This window comes from Ptychodera flava, chromosome 4 (genome assembly GCF_041260155.1).
Source record: "Ptychodera flava strain L36383 chromosome 4, AS_Pfla_20210202, whole genome shotgun sequence".
NCBI classification, from domain to species: domain Eukaryota; kingdom Metazoa; phylum Hemichordata; class Enteropneusta; family Ptychoderidae; genus Ptychodera; species Ptychodera flava.
The window spans coordinates 12,278,553-12,302,093 of NC_091931.1; the positions used below are offsets into that span (position 1 = coordinate 12,278,553).

At 39.1% G+C, this 23,541-nt stretch overlaps 1 protein-coding gene across 1 annotated transcript; it reads left to right on the forward strand.

The window, feature by feature from the left end:
- The first annotated feature begins 22,840 nt into the window (after positions 1–22,840).
- LOC139130615 (neuronal pentraxin-2-like) lies at positions 22,841–23,446 on the forward strand. Its single transcript, XM_070696365.1, has one exon. It carries the CDS (start codon positions 22,841–22,843, stop codon positions 23,444–23,446), a length of 606 nt encoding a protein of 201 aa, XP_070552466.1.
- The last annotated feature ends 95 nt before the right edge of the window (positions 23,447–23,541 follow it).

Consider the following 23,541-nt stretch of genomic DNA (forward strand, 5'->3'; position numbering starts at 1 on the left):
CAATTTCGATCTGCAATTTCAATCTCCAGGTCTCGACTGCGGGCTCTATGTCACTCTAAGATTTACGTAGACCTATCACATGGCATGTAAGGACACTTTGTTCGTGAGCTTGTGACGATCATGGCTCAGGTCCATGTACATGAGGTGTATAATGAGCCATGACTGAAAACCAACGAGTCACTTTGCTCTGGTGAAGACTACTTGCTTTCTAGCCTAGCATCGCAGCATAGGAATAGGTCTGTGGTGAGGATTATCTGTGGTGTTCAACGACATGTTCCATCACCATATTATTGGGAACATTCTCCTCTCTCTCTCTCTCTCTCTCTCTCTCTCTCTCTCTCTCTCTCTCTCTCTCTCTCTCCATCTCTCTCTCTCTCTCTCTCTCTCTCTCCTCTCTCTCTCTCTCTCTCCCCCCTCCCCCACCTCTCCTCTCTCTCTCTCTCTCTCTCTCTCTCCTCTCCTCTCTCTCTCTCTCCTCTCTCTCTCTCTCTCTCTCTCTCTCTCTCTCTCTCTCTCTCTCTCATACGGTGAACATGTGAGAAAGAGAGCTCCGCCTTTTCGAACCGATTTGGCGGTATTAGGACTTTCTCCACCCTAAATGTCGGCTTTGTAAGGTTGGGTTTTGTTTGTATATCGTGCTTCCTCTTTCTATTTGTCGTTTTTGGTGTTTCGGTGAGTCGATTGTCGTCAATTTCTCTGGGTTACAACTTGGGCTGGTAAGCTGTGCCAATATGGCTGCCGCCACGTCCGATTCGGTGGACGATGACGATTTTGATCAGGTGTTTAATAAACCGTCATTGGTTATTTGGTAACAAAATTAAAGAATTTCCTTTTTGTTTATTCACTTGTGCTTTGGCAAAATACCTGATAAGTCCATAAAATTATAGCACTTGCAAGGATGTTAGTTGTCAGGAAAATATAGAACAGCTCTGGTGTTTATCATCCCTCTATACACACCTAGCGCTGGTGTCGATTCTTTCCTTCATACACATACAGAAGGGTTGAAGCTTTGATAGTGCCCGCGTATCAAATGTTTAGGCATTAAAAACTCATATGAGTAAATTTCAGGCGGTATCGGACACAGAAGATGAAACTTCTCAAAATTCAACAAAAATAAATCAGTCTGTTATAGAAGACAGCATAAATAAATGAAACACAGGTGCTGGAATATTGTTTACCGCGATACAAATGATGAAGCTGATGGAGATACGAAATTTTGGTCGTTATCAAGTTCATAGTACACTCCTGAAGAAATAAGATCTGATAGTCTGCAAAAAATATTGGCCGACGTTACAAAATTAAAGGATGACACTAGACAAGCACTTGATCGGCCAATTACTTACGAAGAACTTTCTTAGGTATACTTAGTACGTTACAGAAGCGTAAATCCCCTGGTATTGGCGGAATTTCTTCCAAATTCTACAAATGTTCCTTGAATATCATTGGCACTGATTATTATGTTTTCTTGAAGTCATTACAAACTGGACAGCTACCGCTATCATGTCGTCGAGCACTGATCACTTTGTTGCCAAAGAAGGTGATAATGGTTTTCAGAAAAACTGGAGGCCAGTCTCCCTCAAACTATATCTTTTTTTACAAAAAGCGCTCTCTGTCTGATTTCAGTTCGCTCTGAAGGATATCATTGGTGAATATCAGACTTATTGTGTTCCAGGAAGATCGACATTTGATAATATTCATCTTTTTCGAGATACACACCAATATGCCAATGAGCGAAAAAATATCATCAGCTATCGTTTCACCGGACCGGTAAACGCTTTTGATAAACAAGTAAACAAGGAGGTTAGGGCAGCCATTAGGCAAGCGAAATTGACATATAAGTAAAATTGAATCCACATTTGAACAGTGTAATTTCGCAAAGTCTGGCAGGGTATCAAGAAGATGGCAGCGGTCAATACTGCCACAGAACGTAATCACTCAATTGTTAGCCTACTTCAACAAGCATGTTGTTATACATGTTGTTTCCTAATGTGGTGGCTATTTCACAGATCGAAATGACCTAGTTTAGGCCTAAAGAAGTATTCTGTGGATGTTGTACTTCGATTCGGTGACCATGCACCCTACCCAGCCCTAGACATTATTTATCTCGCAGTTTGTAAGTCGCAGATCGACTGTGGGCCTGCCTGCATGTCGCAGTTGTGAAGTCGCAGGTTACACCTAGGTCTAAATGCCGAAGTCGCAGGTCGCATGTTTCGACTTCGCAGGACGCAGGTCGTGACCAGATTTCCATATGATTCAGACCTCGAGTCCAGGAGGGATATCCCGCCTCTTTTTCAAACTACTCTCCCTTGTATTGATAGAGGGCGCACATAGGGAAATCCCTCCGGTTCCTGCTCCCGCCCTTTGCATGTCACACAGTAAGTGAGGCTACCCACACTTACCCTTGATTTGTTCACTCAGACATTTTTTGCCAAAGGCTTTTTCAATTTTATAAGTTACTTATCAATTTTTTACTTACAATTTGAGTTCAGGATTATTTGTTAAAACTATGTTCCAAAATTATTGATTATGGTTAAAATTCCAGAGTAAATTGAATGAGAAGTCGATGTTTGGGGGTGCTTCAAATTGCACACTTGTCAACATAAAGTTATCAGCGACTAAGATGGTCTCATCATACCACCTGTCAGACATGCAAATTTCCTTTGTAACGAACATTAAGAAAAATCAATACCCTTTCTTTTGCCAACACAGATGCAACTTATTCCCTTAGTTTCCTTGAAAATATTGTGTATGGCTGTCAAAAATCTATGTCGACAAAATTACAAAATTGCTATCTCCTCCTTGGAAAAGGGATTGATCTTCTCATTATTCACAGTGAGAAATCAGAAAATTATGATTATCAGAACTGTTACCAGAATTTTAAAATATGGACCGCGTTGTTGTATGTACAGAAGAAAATTGCTTCAGTTCAGTGAGTGATCTCCGTGTGTACAGATCATAAAGAATTATGGGTAACCTCACTTACTGTGTGTCAGGCTCCATCCCTCATCGCATCAGAGCGATCTGTCGTTATCCGGATGAGAAGCTTTTGCAAAGGTCAAACGAACTGTGAAGAAGCAACAAGCTATCTGATTTAGAATAATGAGATTACAACGGTGTGAATCGATTTTTGCATAATATTGTCAACTGAGTGGCAGACCGCAGTGAAAATGCTTCATTGACCTTTCCTTTTGGTTCTGGATTGATGAAGAATTTCATGAGCAATCCAATCTGGAAATTCTCCAGAGATATATAGATTCAACAAATTAAAGATTATACAACAAAAATGATAAATATGACTGAGGTGGAACATTTATTAAAGAAGCAACTAAACGATCAAGCCAAGTCATGACACCACATTTCCATTTTTATGAGTAAATTATTTTCAGGGCAGTCCTTCGCAATCTCTAACAAACACTTCAAAATTTTACTAAGAGATTTTTTGATAGGATACATCACGATTATTTGTTTAGCGCATTACAAGCATTTGGTTTTGGTGAAAACTTTATCAGTTGTATTTGACTTATTACAACAACGCACAAAGTATTATCGAAGTTAATCATGATCTTACTGCACCGCTTTCATTTGATCGTGGTACTCGTCAAGGATGTGCTTTGTAAGGGCAGCTGTACACTAGCTACCTACCAGCGGGAATTGCATGTATTCATGGTGCCATGCTCAGAATCACGAAAAAAACACGCAGTCTGGGTATGCTGATGACATCAGCGTCTTTGTTAAAAGCAACAGTGATTTTCAAGCATTGTCTTATGGGATAGGTGTATATCATGGTGCTTCAAATGCTAAAATCAACTTTCAAAAGTCTAACGGTCTCTGGGTTGGCAAGTGGCGCAATAGGAAATATTCACCACTTGGCTTAGAATGGAGTAATGAAGGTTTGAAAGAGCAAGTACTATACTTTTAAACAATTACCAAGAAGATAAAAATAAATGAAACTTTGAAATTATGGTCCGCTACCTCCGCTACCCTTCGCTACCCAAAATCTCATTTGCATAAATGAATCGTTCCTCGAATTTGGCAGTAATTGAAACAAAGATACTTGATAAATTTTATTTGGACTCTTTCTAATTTCTTTATTAAATATAATTGATGAGGGGACCAGATGGGTGAGCAGTATTGAACGTTGCTTCTGACGTAGGAGACATACAATGTTTTTAAAACTTTGATACTACTAAAATATTTACAAGTACGCTTGATAAATCTAAGCATTTTAAAAATCTTTGAAACAACATAGTTAATGTGCATACTCCAGTTAAGTTTACTTGTTAAAAATACACCAAGGTCTTTTACAAAGTTGGTGCGAGTCAAAATAGTTTGTTTAGCACATCTGTAAGGAAATATTTTGACCTTTTGATTCATAGTGAATGAAATACATGAACATTTTTTAACATTTTCTAGTAATGACAACTTCCATTTGCTCGTCCACTTCACAACCTGGTTGATATCTTGTTGCAGTTTGACGCAATCGAACATATCAGTAATGGCCATAAATAACTTGGAAGTACTCTTAAAAAATGGAAACCGTACGCCAGTGCTCTCTCCTATCGGGGTAGAACACTAATTGTTAATTATTTACGGCCTGGAGGTCGGAGGAATTGCTTTAGAAACTCCAAAATTTCGAGTAACCCCCCCCCCCGCAAACCATGACGTGCTTGAGTAACCCCCTCTCTCTACAGAAAGTTTGAGTGACCCCCCCCCCAAAATGGGAAAGTTAAATATATATGCAGTAAAATGGATTGCTGCTGTGACAGGCACTGTACAGACCCTGATTAAACCCTGTGGTACAGGTCTGTGTCGGAAAGAGGTTCCATTGCTGTGACAGGGGCTGATGTACTGGTCTGTAGCCAGTGCGCTGGTGACATGCAGTGTTCTCCGTAGGGTTTTTTTCCAAGAGGGCGAAGATGTGGTGCAAAAGCACCACAAGCGACCGTGCAAAGGGGGTAGGTCAGAAGGGGGTGTCCCCCTCCTGCCGTTGAAGCTTGAAAAATAGAGATTAAAATGGTGTTATTTGGTGGCACTTGGGGAGTATTTTTTCAAAACTCTAGGGAACAGAAATCTGAGACAGTATTCCAAAACTTATATTCCACTTCACTGATTTCAATGAAGATTACATTTTTTGAAAACATACATTTATTCACATTTATTATTTATTTTTATTTTCCTGCAATAAAAGATGGGTTTGTTGGCAGATAGAATCAGAATTAGCTTGCTTTACACATTTTCCCCTATCGCTAACCTATACAATGTAGAATATAGAAAACAGACATTTCTCATGAATGATTGGGCAAGTATATCAATCTTGAATCAGGAAACACTGAAAAATGTACTCAGTACTAGCCTCTTACATAAGGCTTGACACGTCGAATAGCTGATCATTCTCGTCTGAAGATCACAATAATGTGAAACAAATAGTGTAATGAGATTTTAGTTTCTACTTGAAACCACATGTATTATGAATATATATATATATATATATATATATATATATATATATATATATATATATATATATATATATATATATATATATATATATATATATATATATATATATATATATATATATATATATATATATATGACGTCATCGTATACAAGTGTTTTTCGCGAAGCCGTACAACTTCGAGCCGAAGGCGAGAAGTTCTGAACAGTCTTCTTTTTTTTCTTTGATGTGGATGGATCAAAATTATTGTAACAAATTGCATGATTTTTATCGCAATTTTGTGTTTTATTTACGCGGATTACTTATATTTAATGAGTAAAGCGGTCCGTCACCCAGGTGATGTGCGAAAAAAGGGTGTTTTTCCAGGGTAGTCCGATAGAAAATAAACAAGTAAACAAGGAGGTTAGGGCAGCCATTAGGCAAGCGAAATTGACATATAAGTAAAATTGAATCCACATTTGAACAGTGTAATTTCGCAAAGCCTGGCAGGGTATCAAGAAGATGGCAGCGGTCAATACTGCCACAGAACGTAATCACTCAATTGTTAGCCTACTTCAACAAGCATGTTGTTATACATGTTGTTTCCTAAAGTGGTGGCTATTTCACAGATCGAAATGACCTAGTTTAGGCCTAAAGAAGTATTCTGTGGATGTTGTACTTCGATTCGGTGACCATGCACCCTACCCAGCCCTAGACATTATTTATCTCGCAGTTTGTAAGTCGCAGATCGACTGTGGGCCTGCCTGCATGTCGCAGTTGTGAAGTCGAAGGTCGCTGAATGTGGTCCGATTTTTTGGTCTTTGAAACAATTCTAAGTGCTGCGTTTTTGACACGATGTAACCGCTGTAAATATGTATCAGGCAAGCCATATAGTAGAGCATTGCAGCAGTCAAGCTTTTAAGATAGAACTGCGTGGACGAGAATGGCATGGGAATCTCTGCAGTGGGTAAGAACTTTCTGACAAGACCAATTTCGCGGAGGAGGAATTCGAAGTGAATAGCAAGTGGCACATGTTGTTGAAATGTATGGTGTTCATCAAATATTACACCGATGATCCACTTAAGTGAAGTGGTTTCAATTACACTAGAACAGATGTTGATGTCAGTCATTGGCGAATGGTCAAAATTCGATCGAATTAAAATGACCTCCGTTTTAGAGTCGTTTAACTTCAGCTTGTTTTGTGTCATCCAGCTCATAATATCATTGACAGTTTCTTCAATAGAAGATACGGCAGATCATTGTATGATTTCTTGAAAGACAGGTACAGCTGATTTTCATAAGCAAATTGATGGAACTGGAGTTTATAGCGGTGGATGAGCTGTCTTAGTGGTGATATGTATATCACAAACAAGAGAGGTCCAAGAACAGAGCCCTGAGGTACTCCGTATTGCAGCATTTGAGATAGTGATCTTCGTCCATTAAACTGACTGAGATCATGCCGGAAAATGCCGAGAGAGTTTGACCGGTTAAGAAGGGCTTGACTACGCAGTTTCTGCGTAGTGAAGCTTCATTACGTATTCATGGTGACCCCTGGCCAGCTGTCAATAACTTTGGGGGCTTTTGTCTTTTGGCCTGCTTTGCATATGCGTCGTTTGACACGACCTGCCAATCACCCAGGTAGTCAATTAAACTATTAATTGACTGTTTACCGACCCAATTAACACTATCCAGCAGTATCAGTCATATTTTAATCGCGTGGCACGGGTGGGCACAACGTAGGAACGCGTGTATTTCTGTGTGTACGTTTCACTTGTGGTGTTGTTTGTACCATCGTGTGTCCTTGTTTCACCTACAGCATTACCTTCAAGGTGACAGGCTTACTATTAATGTTCAGTATCATTGCACCGAGTTCTGCCCACGGTGAAAACCACCTGTTTTGCCTACTAATTACTGCCCGTCGCTGCCCGTCCTGAATGTAGCCTATCTATAGCTACAGTAATCACATAAATCATTTATCAGTTTTGATATATACTCCTAAATTGTAAGTTTGATCAAATCGAGACCACATTCAAGGGCTATGCAGACTGTCCATGTAAGCACACACAGTGACAAGAAGGCGGCAAACACCTACTCACCAAGCACATCGAATCGGCGAAAAGAAGCATAAAAAGCTAGGCTTATCGCAAAACAAACGCGCCAAGCGCTAACAAAAACCCATACCAAGCGGCCCTTTTCGCCACCAAATACTCCAAAAGGGAACTACCAAAAATACGATAAGATGACATAGAACACACAAACACTTAAAAGAAATAACAAAAATCGTACACATAACAAACAACTGAAACACAACATGAAATACAAAATAAACAATCACAGTAACGTAACAGAAAACATGGCCGTGGAATAAATCAGCTATTTCCAAAGAAAAGCCGACAACAACATGAAATTCAACAACAACCTATCATCGCTCAACTATGAAACTCCGAAAAATAGTACTAGGCAAAGCCTTAAAATTCATTCGGACACCAACAAAACCAAACAGAATAAAACCACCTCAGGATTTCAACAAATAAAGTCGTATAATGTGACTACGCTACATCGTGAGACACAAACAATCGCAACAACACCAATTCAAAGAAAAGTCAAATTGGACTCCACGAACAACAAAACAACAAAAACTTGAAAGCTATCTGAAGCTGCTAAACTCGCACTTCTAGAGATACCCTTTCAAACAAGGAAACAAAACATGTCGCGTGCCAAAAGAATCGCGATAAACCAGCTTGCAAACATTGGACAAATTTTGGGAAAATAACCCTTCGACAAGGGTCGGTTTTTCGTTATTGTCAACACAAACGATTACGTACTCGAATGCGAAAGGCAATTACGTAACACTCAGTATTATACACAACAAGCCAGAACAAACAGTAAACAAAGTAAATGAACTATTAATTAAAATGTACGAGAACAAGCACATCAACCAGGATACTTGCAAGTATCTTGATCCAATAAACATAAAATCCGTACCCCGCAGTGGTATACTTATTGCCTAAAAATTCACAAACCTCCGCAAAAATCTAAAAGACACACCAGTCAAAACAAAATTTACCGAAGTAAAGAAATATAGAACAAACAAACCGAACCACCAAAGGGACTCACAACGTGACCAAAATTAATATACTTGCCTCGCTAATCGGAAAGCAAGACCACTAAAATGCATTAAAATAAATTTTCACAAACACAAACTAAGGAAAGAATCTACACTGCGACTGATGAGAAACCACACTCGGGTTTCGAAACGCAAGCGTCAAAGGGCGACTCTATCAACTTTTGTAACAACATAGGTCCGGCTGCGTCTCGCCATAAGCTTTCCCCACACAAACAAAACATTACCGTACACACTAATCCAAACTTCTCTACAAATATCCAAAGCGAAACAAACATTTCCTTAACACAAACAATCGGATAAGAATGTAGGAACACATTTTCGAAACGAATCAAACACAAACTCGACACAAAAACATTTAGGATAGTTAGGTGGGGAGCCTGTTTCACATTTTTTACATCTCGCTATACTGTCTATGATTCTAAAAATAAAGTCATCTGCCACTTTTTCTGTACACGCGGTTTGGCAAAACTCATCTCTTCAATCGAAAGTCGGGCGATTTCATGGTTCTTTGGGGCGAGCTTAAGGAATGTAGTTACATTCGCGATGTTTTATTCGAAAATTATTTATTCCTTCAAGGGCAAATGCACATAATTTATGCTGTTGGAAATACTGGCCGCTCATAAACAAGACAATAAACTCAATATATGTGCATTTTTACTTATATTGTCAAAGTACCACCGACACCCACAAAAAACCAAATGGTTCAGTCCAGGTATTTGCAACTCTGCCATCCGACTGGTCAACAGGAAATCAACCATAGGTGTCTTTTGGCACGCGTATACGCCAGTCACCTAGGCGACGGTAATCTGCACCACTTATCACCATCGGGAAGGTACTCCTCCCCATATACCACTGGTGATCCCACCCTCACGGCACTGCGTCATTCGACCAAGCATTGTTATTGTAATTTCCTGCATAAAATTAACAGCGAGGTCAACCGGTCAAACTCTCTCGGCATTTTCTCTCATGATCTGTCTGTGAGATACGAACGAAGCCATAGAAGGGGGGAAGTCGATTCCAAGATTTGATAGACGCTGTAAAAGTATAGCGGAATATAGCACTGTAGCGGAAATATAATTGCTTTGTAAAAAAACCTTGTCGATTCCATCGTTACTGTTCCTATAACATTCACCGGAATATGGATAAACTAAACATATAGTATAGATTTTATAAATTTGCGCGCTCGTCACGGCGGTTCTGGTTTATTTAGGCTGCTCCAGTTTTCTCATAATAAAAAAGGTGTCTTTCTTGCTCAGATAAGGGGTGTTTTGAAATTTTTCGGAAACAAGCATGGGTACACAGCGTTTCCTGTGAGTGCCACCAATAGGCTGTGTGTATATTCGCTGAAGATTATATTGCGAATTCTTCAATCCGTCAGTGACGCAATTATGGTATTTTGATGACGCTAACTGCTCTTTCAAACAGTCTTGAAGGGGCTCTTCCAAACGAAGCATTTTTCAAGATAAGAATACATTTTTGTTTACAAAGAATGAACTGTCACTTAAAATAGTGCGATAAGTTCTCATCAAAAACCTCACGAACAAATGAAGACAAATCGTTTGTCCGCTTCAGTGCAGTTTACGCGCACAGCAGTGGATTTTATATAACAGCGCCACCATACGGTCTGTAGCTGCTCTTTTGTATGGCCTACAACGAGATGCGCCTTGAGACTTAGTGCCTCCTCTGACGCAGACAAGGTGTTGTGAGTGGCCATGGTTAAACAAATATATTTTGTCGATTTCACCGTAACTTTTCGAGTATCATTCACCTAGTGAATACCTCTTTACGAAGCTGAGCAAAATACAATTTTCATTAATGCACTAAATTAGCCGAGTGCATACGCAAAACTTTCCACAGGGGATTCTTCTGGGTATTATTGTCAGTGTTTGTTTGTTTTTTCCTGTGTTTTCATGGAAAAACCGAATTGTGTCCAATTCTTTAAAGTAAAAGGCAGACTTTAACTCTTATAGAACGCTTTATTCCACCATTTACATATCATTACGGTTTCCAGTTCTGCTTTCAAACTTTACCAGGCTGCTTTTAAAAGATGAACGTAAAATTACACTACGAATGTCAATGGAGGCCAAAACCACAAAGTATTATTTGCTTGGTTGTGTTGTTATTGTCTCTTTGTTCTTTTATATTTGATGCGTACACTGCACATCACATACATTGTCAAAGGAGAGTCACAGTGGTTGGCGATTTTTACTTTTCTGGTGGACAATATCCATAGAAACAACAATGAATGAACGGGTACCGTCACATGGGTCATTATCACACGTAATGACATCAGACGCTGTTTAGTCTATCTTTAGAGTACATGATTTAACGATCAATTTTTGCACTTTAGGAAACCTTCAAAGTTTCAGGGCAGAGGCAAGGGATTTGAAATCGTACTGTCTAGAGAAAACACTCTAGTCTGGTTTTCTCAATAAAAATACAGGTACGACCCTGGTGTTTCTTTTGGTAGAATGCGGCTAGCCGACAGATATTCGGACTCTCAAACTTAAATAATACTTTTTGCTCTAGCACTTATCATGGCTCATTTTAAAGCTCAATAAGGCCATTTAAAGAAAATTCTGAAGATGTCGCTTTATTGACGAAATTATCTCAGTATGCAATTTTCCTATTCCCTAGTGTTTTTCAAAATTTCTTCAGTATAGATACAGAAGGAACCTCTATGCAATTATTATGACAATAAGTTTCTGGACAACGAAACCTACCATTTATTTTTATTTGGTTTTGTTAAGGAAAAAGTGACGATTTAAGCAAATGTCTTAGACACGCAAAATAAGGTATTTTGCTTCCCCTGTCAGCATTTTCGATCATAGCGCCCTCTGTCTAGCAGTACCATTGTTCGTCCGTTCAATGCAAATCGTGTCAGCATGGCGAATTATCAAATCAGCAAGTAACAACTCAATTTTCAGAATGTGAAGTATTTCCCGAGCTCAAGAACGCTTCTAGATCATTGTACTTTTGGATAAAATGGTTGACATCACTACTCAAAAGTAGATTTTCCCTGGTTTTGTTTACGAAAAAGTTTAGATATATACAAAAATTACTGGTTTTGCAATAAGATAAAAGAATTGAATTGAAAACGCAGGTTGATGCTTTCACATGGCATAGTGATTCTCTGTTTGTATTTTTTATTGTAGCGCCCTCCGTTGTGCAATACTGTGTCCGCTCTTTATTATTAAAAAACTTTTTTCATTATAGTCTTACCTTACCCTAGCTATCTCAGTATAGTATTTCAAAGAAAACAGACCATATATGTTAATTGCCCTCCCTAATCCCCTTCATTAAGTTGTTCTGTCGATCAGCAACGTGGGGGCTTATCGCCCTGACCAAATAAATCGTTCGTAGCTTATAAGGCTATTCCGTGTAAAGTCTACGGATACAGTTTTGGCAGGCATACCGGTCAACATCCCCCGGGCCCCCCTTCTCCGATCACTACTGAAATTTCAACGAAGTACCCTGAAAGAACTACGTTAAATGCTGACTTGAAACTTTCGCCAGTAGTTCTTAGTCTTCATAGTCGGTTGTTCATTGGTACAATTTTATAAATAAAAAAACCGTTTCTAACGTGGTAAAATAGCGTAAAGTCGCTTGCCTACTCTGGCGTCCGCGACGGAATTGGATGAAGGGCGCCACATGCGGTCAATGAAGACAATTGAACGGTACACTTTGGAGGCTCCACTTTACGGATTACTGCTTCACTTTGAGGTCTCGGAGGCTACACTTTATAGATTGGATGTTACACTTGCAAGTTTTTCTGCCTTTACTGTATGTTTTTGAGGCTGTACACATACTAGTAATTTCAATGTAGGTCTGAAAATGATGGGGTTTTTTTATTCTGACTTTGCCAGTTGATTTGCGCAATCTTAAGGTTATGATTCTCACCTAATCGCACAAAAAGTATCATGGGCACTTGATCGGCGTAAAGGAATAGAGTAATTTTAGAGTGCAAAAACCAATACACTCAATATTATTTTTATACAAATACTCCATGTAACTCTCAGAGTTTTGTCATAGCGTGGACGTAACTTTGGTTGACTGCTGATCGTAATTGAATCATTCAGGAAAGGAGCCCAGGATTGCTTGGCTTTCTAGCTTCGACCATCTATGATTAAAGTTTTACATCCGGGGATTCAAAATGTGGCTTACACAAACATTTGATTGACGAAGATTTTAAATGCATAAACTATCGTTTCTTGTCTAAACTTTTCAAAGAAATCGACGAAAAGTTTATGTAAATAGCGTCCGATTTTAAAACTAGGCGCTACTTTGATGGCTTTACGATGACGTCAACGACTCGCAGGACATCACCATTGCTCGTAAAGACCTGACATGTTTAAAACGGTTTGGTTTCTACTGTCTCGTATCAAAGTTTGACTACTCACATATTTATTTGTATCATAAATGCCAGAAAATCATTGAGTATTGGAAATCATCGTATATAGAAAAGTAGGCTCATTTTGGAGAATAAAATAGCTCGTGTTATCTACGCCCAAAATAATATTCTAACACGTTGAGTTCGCCCTGTTGAAACCTCCTGACCGAAAAATTCTACATTCGCGAGTTTTAAAGTACCTAATATCTCCTAAATAACATACACACAAGTGAAAGAATGAAGTGGTGTGTTTCTTTTCAAAAGAACGATACTGTTTGTTTAACGTTACTACGAGGTTGGATGAAAAGTTTCGAGTCTTACTATGAAGTCCTACTGGAATGAGTTTCTGTGCTATTTATTTTTCAACACATAGTCCCCCTTGCGGTCCACGCACTTCTGTCAGCGGTGCTGCAGCGCTTGGATCCCTGCTTTGTAGACTTCATCATGGTCGTCAACAGAAACCTAAACGGCGGATATGACGTCATCACATTGTCAAAATGCTTTCCAGCTAACTGTTTCTTCATGTTGGGAAAGTGATGAAAGTCTGATGGTGCTAGGTCAGGAGAGTATGATGGGTGTCGAACGAGTTTGTTGCCATGGTAATGACAGACTTGTTGGGTGGAACATTGTCCGTATGGAACAAGGCACCTTTTCTTAACTTTTTTCGTCGTTTTTTATAGCCTCTCGTAACTGCCTCAATAAGTTAGAAAAAGTATCCCTATTGATTGTTTGTCCTTTTTCAGGTAGTCATCTGATAACTGAAGAGAGAGTTGAAATAAATGTAAACCAGGCTCCATTGATCTGGCATCGCTCCTCCATAGTTAAGCTCAAAACTTTTCATCCAACCCTCGTAGATTTGATTTATTCAAAATTTGTGCATGGCCGTAATAGAAAATACATATAAATATTTGGTACCATGTTTATATACCTTCTAACCTAATACGAATGAATCAGGCGACGACTTCACCATTTGTGTCTGCAATCACCTTACATCATTCATAATCGATGGACTTTTACGCCCACTTTTACCACGGAAAAGCTTCAGGTTCAGGGTTTAACATACAATACTTTAAACGAGATGGCGCCGAAGTACATAAAGGGGCTCCTGCGTACGTGATCTATAGGGCGCACTCTTCAGTCGAACTTCCCAAAATTTAACAAGTCTCTAACGGGCTGGTGGAAAGTAAACTGAGGCTGGGCTGGTAACTTTTTTGCTAGTATACCGGGGACTAGTGACTCAAAAATGATTTGTCACCCTGACATGGACCAAAATGCGAGAATACTGTTTCTGGAAATTATCTTTTTGGGAAGTGCCTTTGTGTCCAAAACTCATTTACTGCCAACGGTACCCTGTTTACGAGCGATTTAGAGGACGTGTGCCCCCTTTGCCTTTGACCTCTCTGTACTTTCCACGATTACTCAGCGCAACGAACATGACTGCAAAAACTAACAACATCGTCTGTCATGTAAGCCTACAGAATTTTCATTCAAGCAACACTGTTTTGATTACATTTCATGCAGAAGTGGGTTATTTCATTATTTATGGCCACTCCCATACTTTGCGATTGATTTTTTAGTGACTTGAAAAAAGTAATTCCACTCCTGTGTGGACCCAGAATGTCTTTCATATGTTCGAAATTTTAGTTGTCACGGGACAGAAATAACCGAAGCAGTCTTAGTCATTGTTCACTAGCTAAATAGTGTGATGAATCGAATTATTCCTGGAAATGCGAACAAGGCTTTCTCTGACATGGCGGTATTACTCAATGCCATTTACTCCTCTGGCAACACATTAAAAAGGAGAAGAAAATCGTTATCTACTAGATTATTTATTGTAATGACAGACTCTTTTAATATTTATTGCTTTCTTTAGAGTTCAAAAACAATCAAAGTTATATGACACAATAAATCGGGGACTGATTAATTTCCTCATACTTGGCTATCCAGCTACATATCCAGTCACTTTTGGTGGTGGATTTCTTCAAAAAACATCCAATTTTCAATATTTTTGGGCATTTAACTTTTTTTTCTGACAGCAATATAATACGCAAGTTTTTTGTACTGTGTGTACAAATCTTTGTACTGTGTGTACAAATCTTTATATCTTTCTTTCTTGTGTGGTGATCAGCTGCTCAGATTTATAACACGTCCGATGAAAGTTACTTTTATCTCATAATTGTCTTCACTTGACCTCGACCCGGTTCTGGCAGTACGAGCACAGTAGCTATTCAACTATTTGGTGATTCCGGACCGGAAAAAGTAGAATTATTCACCTAGCGGACAAGAAGCACAGTTAAGTATGTGAATGGTCTTAGAATTCTGACAGATTATCTTGAGCAACTGCCTCCCCTCGGTTATGGACTTTCTATCGAGGACTTCCCTGTGTATGTACGTTGTCACGCAAAGTAGGAAGTCATCTTTATCATCTGCTTGCAGCTATAAAGATTGAAATTCTAATCTCTTTAAATTCAAATACACCGTAAAGTTTGGTAAGGCATGTAATAAAGGTAATCTGTTGCTTTCCTATAGTTTGGCAAGTTGTCGCATGCCTGCCGCAAAATTACTACGTTTTCGCCACACCAGAGAGGCAAAAGAAGACAAGACATACACCGATATCAGCGCACTACTACTCTATTTAACACGAACAATAAGGTGTTATATGCATTGAACGTATTGCAGGAATTCTTAAAGATGTTGGTGATTATATCATTCAAACTTAACACTTGTGAAAGAGAATGTCTAACCAGAAAAATCATAGCGTTTCGTCGTCGGATGCTTGTAAAAAGAGAAACAATGCTAGCACGATGAATTATCATTCACACACACTAATTGTAAGTTAACGCGCCCGTCGCGGTTCTTCATTTCACATTTGCTTGTCCATGTAGTCTCTCTCTCAATATCTTCTCTAACTTGCTATGCACTGAGCGTGCTCCAGTGTTTCGGTATGCCACCTCTGAACAATGTCCCTTGCCTACGGTGTTTGTGTCTATCTTGTAGTATGTAAGATATATGTGTGACAAATATCCAGTCATTTTGATTGCAATTTTTTTCTCGATCAAAATCGTCCTGACCTCGAAAATAGCCACCCTGCCTTGGCGCAGAGAGTAAATGGATAAACAATCTGTTTGTTTGTCGGTCAATTGATAATGCATGTTAGACACATTTCGGATAAGTACGTCTGTAAACATGCAGAAGCGTAAATTATTGCTATTTAGTGAAAATACCGGAAAGCTGGGAATCGGAACCTTTTTGCCCCCAACTAACATTGATTTTTGAATTGGAAAGTACCTAATAGAGTCTGTGATGAAAAACGTTATTATTTGACTCGCCATAGGTTTTAAATGGAAACTTCAGGTATACAAATCAATAATGTAAAAACAGTCAAGTCTATATTAGCAGAAATAACTAAAATGAATTTTGTTGCTGTTGTGAAACTTGTTGAGCTTTTCTTATCTTGAGACAAACCGAAAATATCATAATTTCGGGTTTTTTTGTGTGTATTTGTGAAATTTTAATCTTTATCAGTTTTCGAGTAGTAGTTCAACAGCAATCGACGACATTGTCTCATTTGCAAGACTTCGGGACCTGCGTGTGTGCCGGGCGCACGAAATCGAAGTACGCCATGAGCGGTGAAGTCACGACGCAGGTTGCGAGGTCTGGCATAAACCCGAACGCGCAAGAAATACTCCGGGATCAAATGTTTCAATTTAAGTCAAGATCAAAGGGAACGAGCGTCAATTATTCAGGCAAATAGGCTGAGCCAAAAGTAATTACTTTCAGTGAAACACTTTGCTCGACTGAATGTGTTGCACAAATGGGAAACAAGAAGAAAAGAGTGCGACAAGTCAAATTGCCTCGCTTTATAAGCATTGTCATAAATTATGCTGAAATTTTCCACCGCGTTAACATAATGACGATATCGAACGTGTACAGTGAAGTATGGGCTGTCATCAATGGTCTAAGGTATACCTATTAACACAGGAAAGGCAGTCCGCTCTTACGTCACCACATTCCAAAGCCAGACCCCGTATAAACTTCGGCTACTCGTAGATATTGTCTTCACCTCTTCGTGCACTAAGTACAAACGCATTGGTTGCCCTGTCTGGGAACCGAGACAATCGATATCGAGCACAAAATAAGATCATGATGATGATTACCTATTAATTTTAATCGTGTCAAAATTCGTTAAATTTTGATTATTCCTCTAGGCATGTCCATAATCTGACATTTAAATTCTCTAGTATACCATATATCTCTTATGCCTCGATTAATGTCCAAATTTAATGTTACACAGTTTATTCACTTTGGTGTCGACACAAAAACCTCTGTATCAGTAGTGCAAGTGTAGAATGCGCCCTCACGCCAGTGCAAGTATTTTCCGCCTTACCCCATCTCGGTTTCCCGTATCTAGTTGCAAGCGTTTATGATTAGAAAACAACACGGGCTGTTCAAAAGCTAGTGTATCCTCTTGAAAACGTTATGTGGCGATGGGTAGGGTAATATCTTAAGTATGTGTTACTGATTTGATATGTTCGGCGGCAGTAAATGCCGGAGCGTATCCAGTTTTTTGTCGCCCGTGCTTCTGAACGCGTACTTTGACATTTCTCTTGATATCAGTTTTCTATTAAAAGGACACTAATGTACAACTGTATAATATTGGTGTGCATGCCCTTAAAGATCGGAAAAAATATTAGCGTACTGCGCAGATTTCCGCGCAGAAATATGTCCATAGTAACCAAGCGCGCATAGTGACGTTCTGAACGTTTTTGCGTTCTACAAAATGTCGTCTGCAGGTAAAGGAAAATTTCTATCTCGCGGAGAAAAATCGCTACCAGAAAATGTTCAGCGTGCCCTCAAAAGACGCTGGAATGTACGAGAATTCAGCAAAGAGATAAAAAACTGCAACATGACCATAGCCTGTCAGGGCTCGAAATTAATTTTTCCCTGGTAGTCCACTTGGGCTACCATTTTCTGAAGTTGGTAGTCCAGTGACAATGGCTGGTAGCCCATGCATATTTTTAGTTCAGGGATATATTTTTTTGTAACCCAGACCATAGACAGTCGCTGCCCAGACAAGAAAAGGCTATTTTTCTAGATTCTGCACCTAAAGTGAATTTTCTAGTCAATTTGATGTGAATATTGCACACCTTTAATAGCTAAGGAAAGAGCTATAATGAAAGATGGTTATACTCAAAAGTTTGGGATCTATTGACAACCCGGTTTTACTCTCAGAGTTGTATGAAAATTTTGATAGTCGTCATGACAACGGCACGACCTTCTCAGGACTGAGACACTCTGTAGCAGGAAGAACATCTCACAGGCCTTTGTGTAGGTAGGAGGCATAATTTCCATGTAATTGTGATCGATAAATTATGATCAAAATGCAACGAAAATGCGATTTCGTTGGCCATCATTTCCTGTGGCTGTCCTATTGAAATTTTGTTGCGAAGTTCCACCGCACGACAGGTCGTCTTAGGAACCGTTCAGTTTTTACGGCCGGGGGGGGGGTGGTATCGTAATTTTGGAATCCGCGAAGGGGGGGGGGGTCATCGCTTTTCACTGGTAGGAAAGGGGGGGGTTCACCACATTTTCAAAAACATAATACCTAAAATAAAGTTCACTTTATACCACGGCCATGATCGACCCTCTTTACCGGCGGGCCACCTTTGATGGCTCACTAGAATAAAGTTGACTTTTAAAGTTGACTTTACGTAATGGCCCATGACCCTCTTTACCGGAGGGCTGCCTTTGGCGAACCACTCCAATAAAGGTTACTTTATACAATGTCCATGGACATAAGTTGTCTATGGAAATGAAGTTAAAAATTGCCTTACAGTCGTCCTAATTAACAGACGTTTACATGGATGTGGCTGAGAAGTTTATGCACTTGCATCTCTGCTACACGAAATTAAGTGCGCCACGTACCGGAGTTCAAATCCAAACCGTGCGGGTAAATTTGACATATGGGTTTTGGTTATTTTTCAGCGGGGGGGGGGGGATGGGGGGGTGGTCATCAAATTTTTTCGTCTGACAAAGGGGGTCATCTTTTTTTCACGAAAAATGCAGGGGGGTCTATATTTTTTTGAACACCGGCGACAAGAGTTTGCCAGCCCCCAGGCCGTAAAAACTGAACGGTCCCTTAGTAATTTGTATAACAAAGTTATAGTCTGGCCTTTCTGTGTCTAGTTGGGTTTGACGATGGATATACAAAAATACATTCATGGCTTGACTACAATCCAAAGTGACCGACCGGGCATGGCATGCCAAGAACTGACTGAATTTCAGGTCTCAGGCTTTGGTAGTCCGTATGGGCTACCATTTCATGGATTTTGGTTGCCCCAGGGAAAAGTTGGCAGTCTGTGGACGCGGGACTACCGCTAATTTCGAGCCCTGCCTGTAAAGCGTAAGTCAGAAGTGTGACGTCCGATTCGCTATACGAGAGGAGGGGACAATGCAATGTGAAAGACGAGTATTACAATCCCAATAATAGTGTCGCTAGTAGACCCACCGGAGAATGGAAGAATGGCCGTCGCATTGTCGATTTGAGTGTACTAGCCGAAATTCTTGACACTTGTGTCAGTTGTTGGCTTGCCTTACGATTGTCATCGTGTGTTGGGGAAACGATTCACGGCCTCGGCTCCTGGCTCCACGTAGTGTGTGACAACTTAGCCTGCAGCGAAGTCAGAACCTAATCCCCACGATAATAGTTTGGCCTATTTGGTCTAATGCTCTTGTGTGATTTTTTGTATGCTGTATATAGACTCCAAAAAGTAGAAGAACCTGAAAGCCTTTGCTTTGTTCTGTAATTTCTCTCTCATTAAAGTTTACAGATAAGCTCGAATCATTACCAGGTCTGGACAAGGCCACTGCAGGTTAGCAGCATTTGATGAGCGCTCCCGCGCGACGAATCCGGGAGAGCATGGTTTATCGCCAGAACCTATAAATCCTAGTTACATTTTGCAAAATTGTGAAAAATCGAGCTCGGTGACCTACTAAACAAAATGTGGGTTTGAAAAGTTCACAAAAAGAGCTATTATTTAGCAAAGTTTGAGAAAATTGACATTAGTAGAAACTATCGATCAATAATTAATAAATTAACCTCTCTCATTCCTCAAATTTGGGGCATATTTGTTGCAATGTTGAATCTTCAAAGTAGCTTAAATTTATAATTTGTTACAGTGTAAACGTGAAAAATGCAATCATGATATAAATATGAAAATGATGACCCTTTTTACTGACTTTTAGTGATTTTGTGAAAAACCGTGAATTTTCAATGCCATTTTGTAAAAAAAAACATCTTGTTTTCCCAGTTTTGGACTACTTTCATATGTAGGTATTCAAAAACTCCATTTGAAAAAATTTACAACTTTTTCCGATCGTACATCCTTAATTTTAAGTTTTTCGAAAGTTCCTTAATTTTAAGTTCTTCGAAAGTTCCGAAACGAATGCTTCTTGAAGTTGTCTTCAATAAATACTCAACTCAGAACTACACAGAGGTGATTTAATGTCCATGGACAGTTGTTTTATGTTACTTTGTATACCGTATCTAGCATGACGAAAAAATAACAAATGCACGTATCGGGGACAATGTTGTGGCTTACTACTTGATATTGCATTAATATGACATCGATCAATCTTGGTTTATTGCTTTTTGTCTCAATATACGACACCAGTGATCATTACAATCGACGAATGCACTCACTCAGAAGAAAAGAAGTGAATCGCATAAATACACGGTGCGTTTAGTACAACCAATCCGCAGGCTGTTGCAGTGTTGAACAAAATGACAGTTACAAACACCGAGTGAGTGATGGTCGGTGTCATTAGTGTTGTGAAACATACCATGCTTCAGTTGTTTAATGTTAATGAACAACTGATATATCACCGATTGAAGGTGTGTGTAAAGAGAACACACCGGTTAGATGTTGCCAACTGATCGAGCTAGAAGTATCCGTACGATGGGTCGTTCAACAGTCATCATCAGAAGCTTTCTGGCAGATGTTGTAATAGTTACCTTTTTGACAACAGTATATCAAACTGAAGGTATGTGGTCTGTTTAAGACGAAAGTTCAAATTAACAACCGAGGAAATCGCGCGGCGTTGGCAGCGTTGGCTAGGCCCTACCTAGTCGCGTACTTTTTCATTCGTAAATTTGTACAGACAACGCAACTTTCTTCGTCCATCGGGTTCCAAATTGTCTTCGTAAGACGTTAAGATCAATAAAACGGTAAATTTAATTTGATTCGATTGGCGCAAAGTTTAAATATATTGTCAACTGTTACACAACCTCAGATATGTGGTAAGCGTAGGTTTTACCACAGGGGATAATTCCTTATTCCAAACAGGCGTTTTCTGATATGACCGTCATCAGCTTGGGGCAACATCAGGCTAGGTGAATCGTGCAAAAAGGGATAATTTCGGGTTACTTGTACACAAAGTCTAAACATTTTGGATGCTAATGTATAGTTTGGAGTCACTGAAGCTTTCTGATCTTGGTAAACTTATGTCCATTTGTATAACATTGTACAGTATCTGTCGAGAGCCCGCTCCTCCTTACGCTTTCATTATATACAGTGCCATAATTTTGTATCTGCTGCCAAATTAAAATAGTCTGACGTTTGCCAAGCACTTCGAATTCTCTGAATTTCGTTTCGTGTTTTTGACGTCTTCTGTTATGATTACTTATAAAATAAGGAAGTCTGAATTACCGAATTTGCTATCTATCGTATTGTGTACTTTATACATGTATAAAATAAACCATTTATGACATCGCAATCGCGAATTTTCGATATAATGTACCTTCGAGACTGATATTTGGACCCTTAAACATTTCTGAACACTTGTTGGGGCTCATTTTAAAGCTTTTGGTGTTTACTAAGAAAAATATTTTCTGCCGTCATGATATTCTAAAATCGAAAATTGTATTTGTCTCCACAGAGTTCACACATTTATTGCAGCCGGTTTGAATGTCAAATATCGGTAAATCTTGGGTACTGTTTCTTGAGTGGCAAAATTCGCCATGTGATCCCCGATTTTTATCCTTTATTTTGAAAGAGAATTGTCCGAAGATTTCTTGAGGAAGGTTTGAGCAAAGTTTGAGTCTAACTTTTGCGGCACTTACTACATCTAAGTTCTTAACGCCACTAGTTAGTACATGGCAATGTGACAAAAATTCTGCTTTCAATAAGTGTGTGTCTAGTGATCTAAAGTGACGAACTAAACTGAATGAGTGAAATATTTAATATTGATTTCTATATTTCGGGTGGCAGCTTATTTTCGTAATTGAAGTAAAATTTGCCACAAATTAAAGAAAAATGATTATACGGTTGTATTGCAAGTCTGAATAAGTCTGAACCCATGACGAATATTTTGCAAAATAATCAACATAATCGTAAGAGATCCACTTTTTAACGCGCTAGGGCATTAGTAGTACTCCTGATGTTTTTGTTAAGATTCGCCATAGAGTTCTGGTCTTGAACCGGTTACTAGTGCAAATCAAGTGTGTATGTAATGCAACGTTCATATGCCAAGTTTATATTTACAAATATTGCTGTGCACTGACCTAAGACGTCCATTGTTAAATTGCAGAAATATAATCAGGTTAAATGCAATTATTTCTCTGTGTGTTCTGTTATCACCTTTCTCAAGTTTCGTATACATCAATCGTATTGGTCTTCGATCCCTTTACTTCGTTTTGCTTAGTCCAGTGTGTTATCATTCATGAAATCAAGAGAAAGAGCGAAGGACTCACGAAAAGATTCTGATCGGTTTTATTGAATTTACAGGTGTAATTGAACAGAATCTTGCCAGAAAGGTAATAACATTCCCAACGCTGTCAACTTCATCCTACTTAAAGTGTAATGGAGCAATTCCGGATATGACCGAAATGTCAACATGTCTGTGGGTCAGAATACCGGAACCTATAGAAGATCAGATCTACACATTTGTATCATATGCAACCCCTGATGATGACGGTGAAATGCTTTTCGAGAACCTCTGTCAGAGAGACGGGACGTTGAGGTACAGATTGTTGGCTACTATCACTAAACGAAGGTTCTGGTTCACAGAAGACCCTGGCTTCAAAGAGTGGACATTTTGGTGTTTTACCTGGAGCATGAATCCAGAGAGTTGGCTGTTGTATCTCGATGGAAGTCAGATTATAAGCGATGAAGAGAATAGCACCAGCAATCCTAATCCCAAAATGATTCAAGGAGGTGGTGTGTTGATATTTGGACAAGACCAGGACGAAGTTGGAGGCGGCTTCAGTTTGCACCAGGCCTTTGAAGGAAGTTTAACTGAATTTAATCTATGGAATAGGTTCATTACAAAGCAAGAAATAGGAACACTGATGCAAAGTACGTGTGCTATGGAATATGAAAATTCGATTATATCTTGGAAATATTCGGCTTTTGAATTGTTTGATGTCACAGAGTCTGACCAAGACACATGGAATATTCAAAGTGAGTTTCTGTACTTACTTACGTTTGAATAAAATTTTAGCTAGAGTTGAACAAAACAGAAGAATAAGAATAAATAATATTTTGTACAATATGATTTAAATGTTAAAATGCATTCCCTGATGATGTT

Coding starts and splice junctions, on each gene's coding strand:
- LOC139130615 (XM_070696365.1), top strand. CDS start 22,841: ATGTCAACATGTCTGTGGGTCAGAATACCGGAACCTATAGAAGATCAG.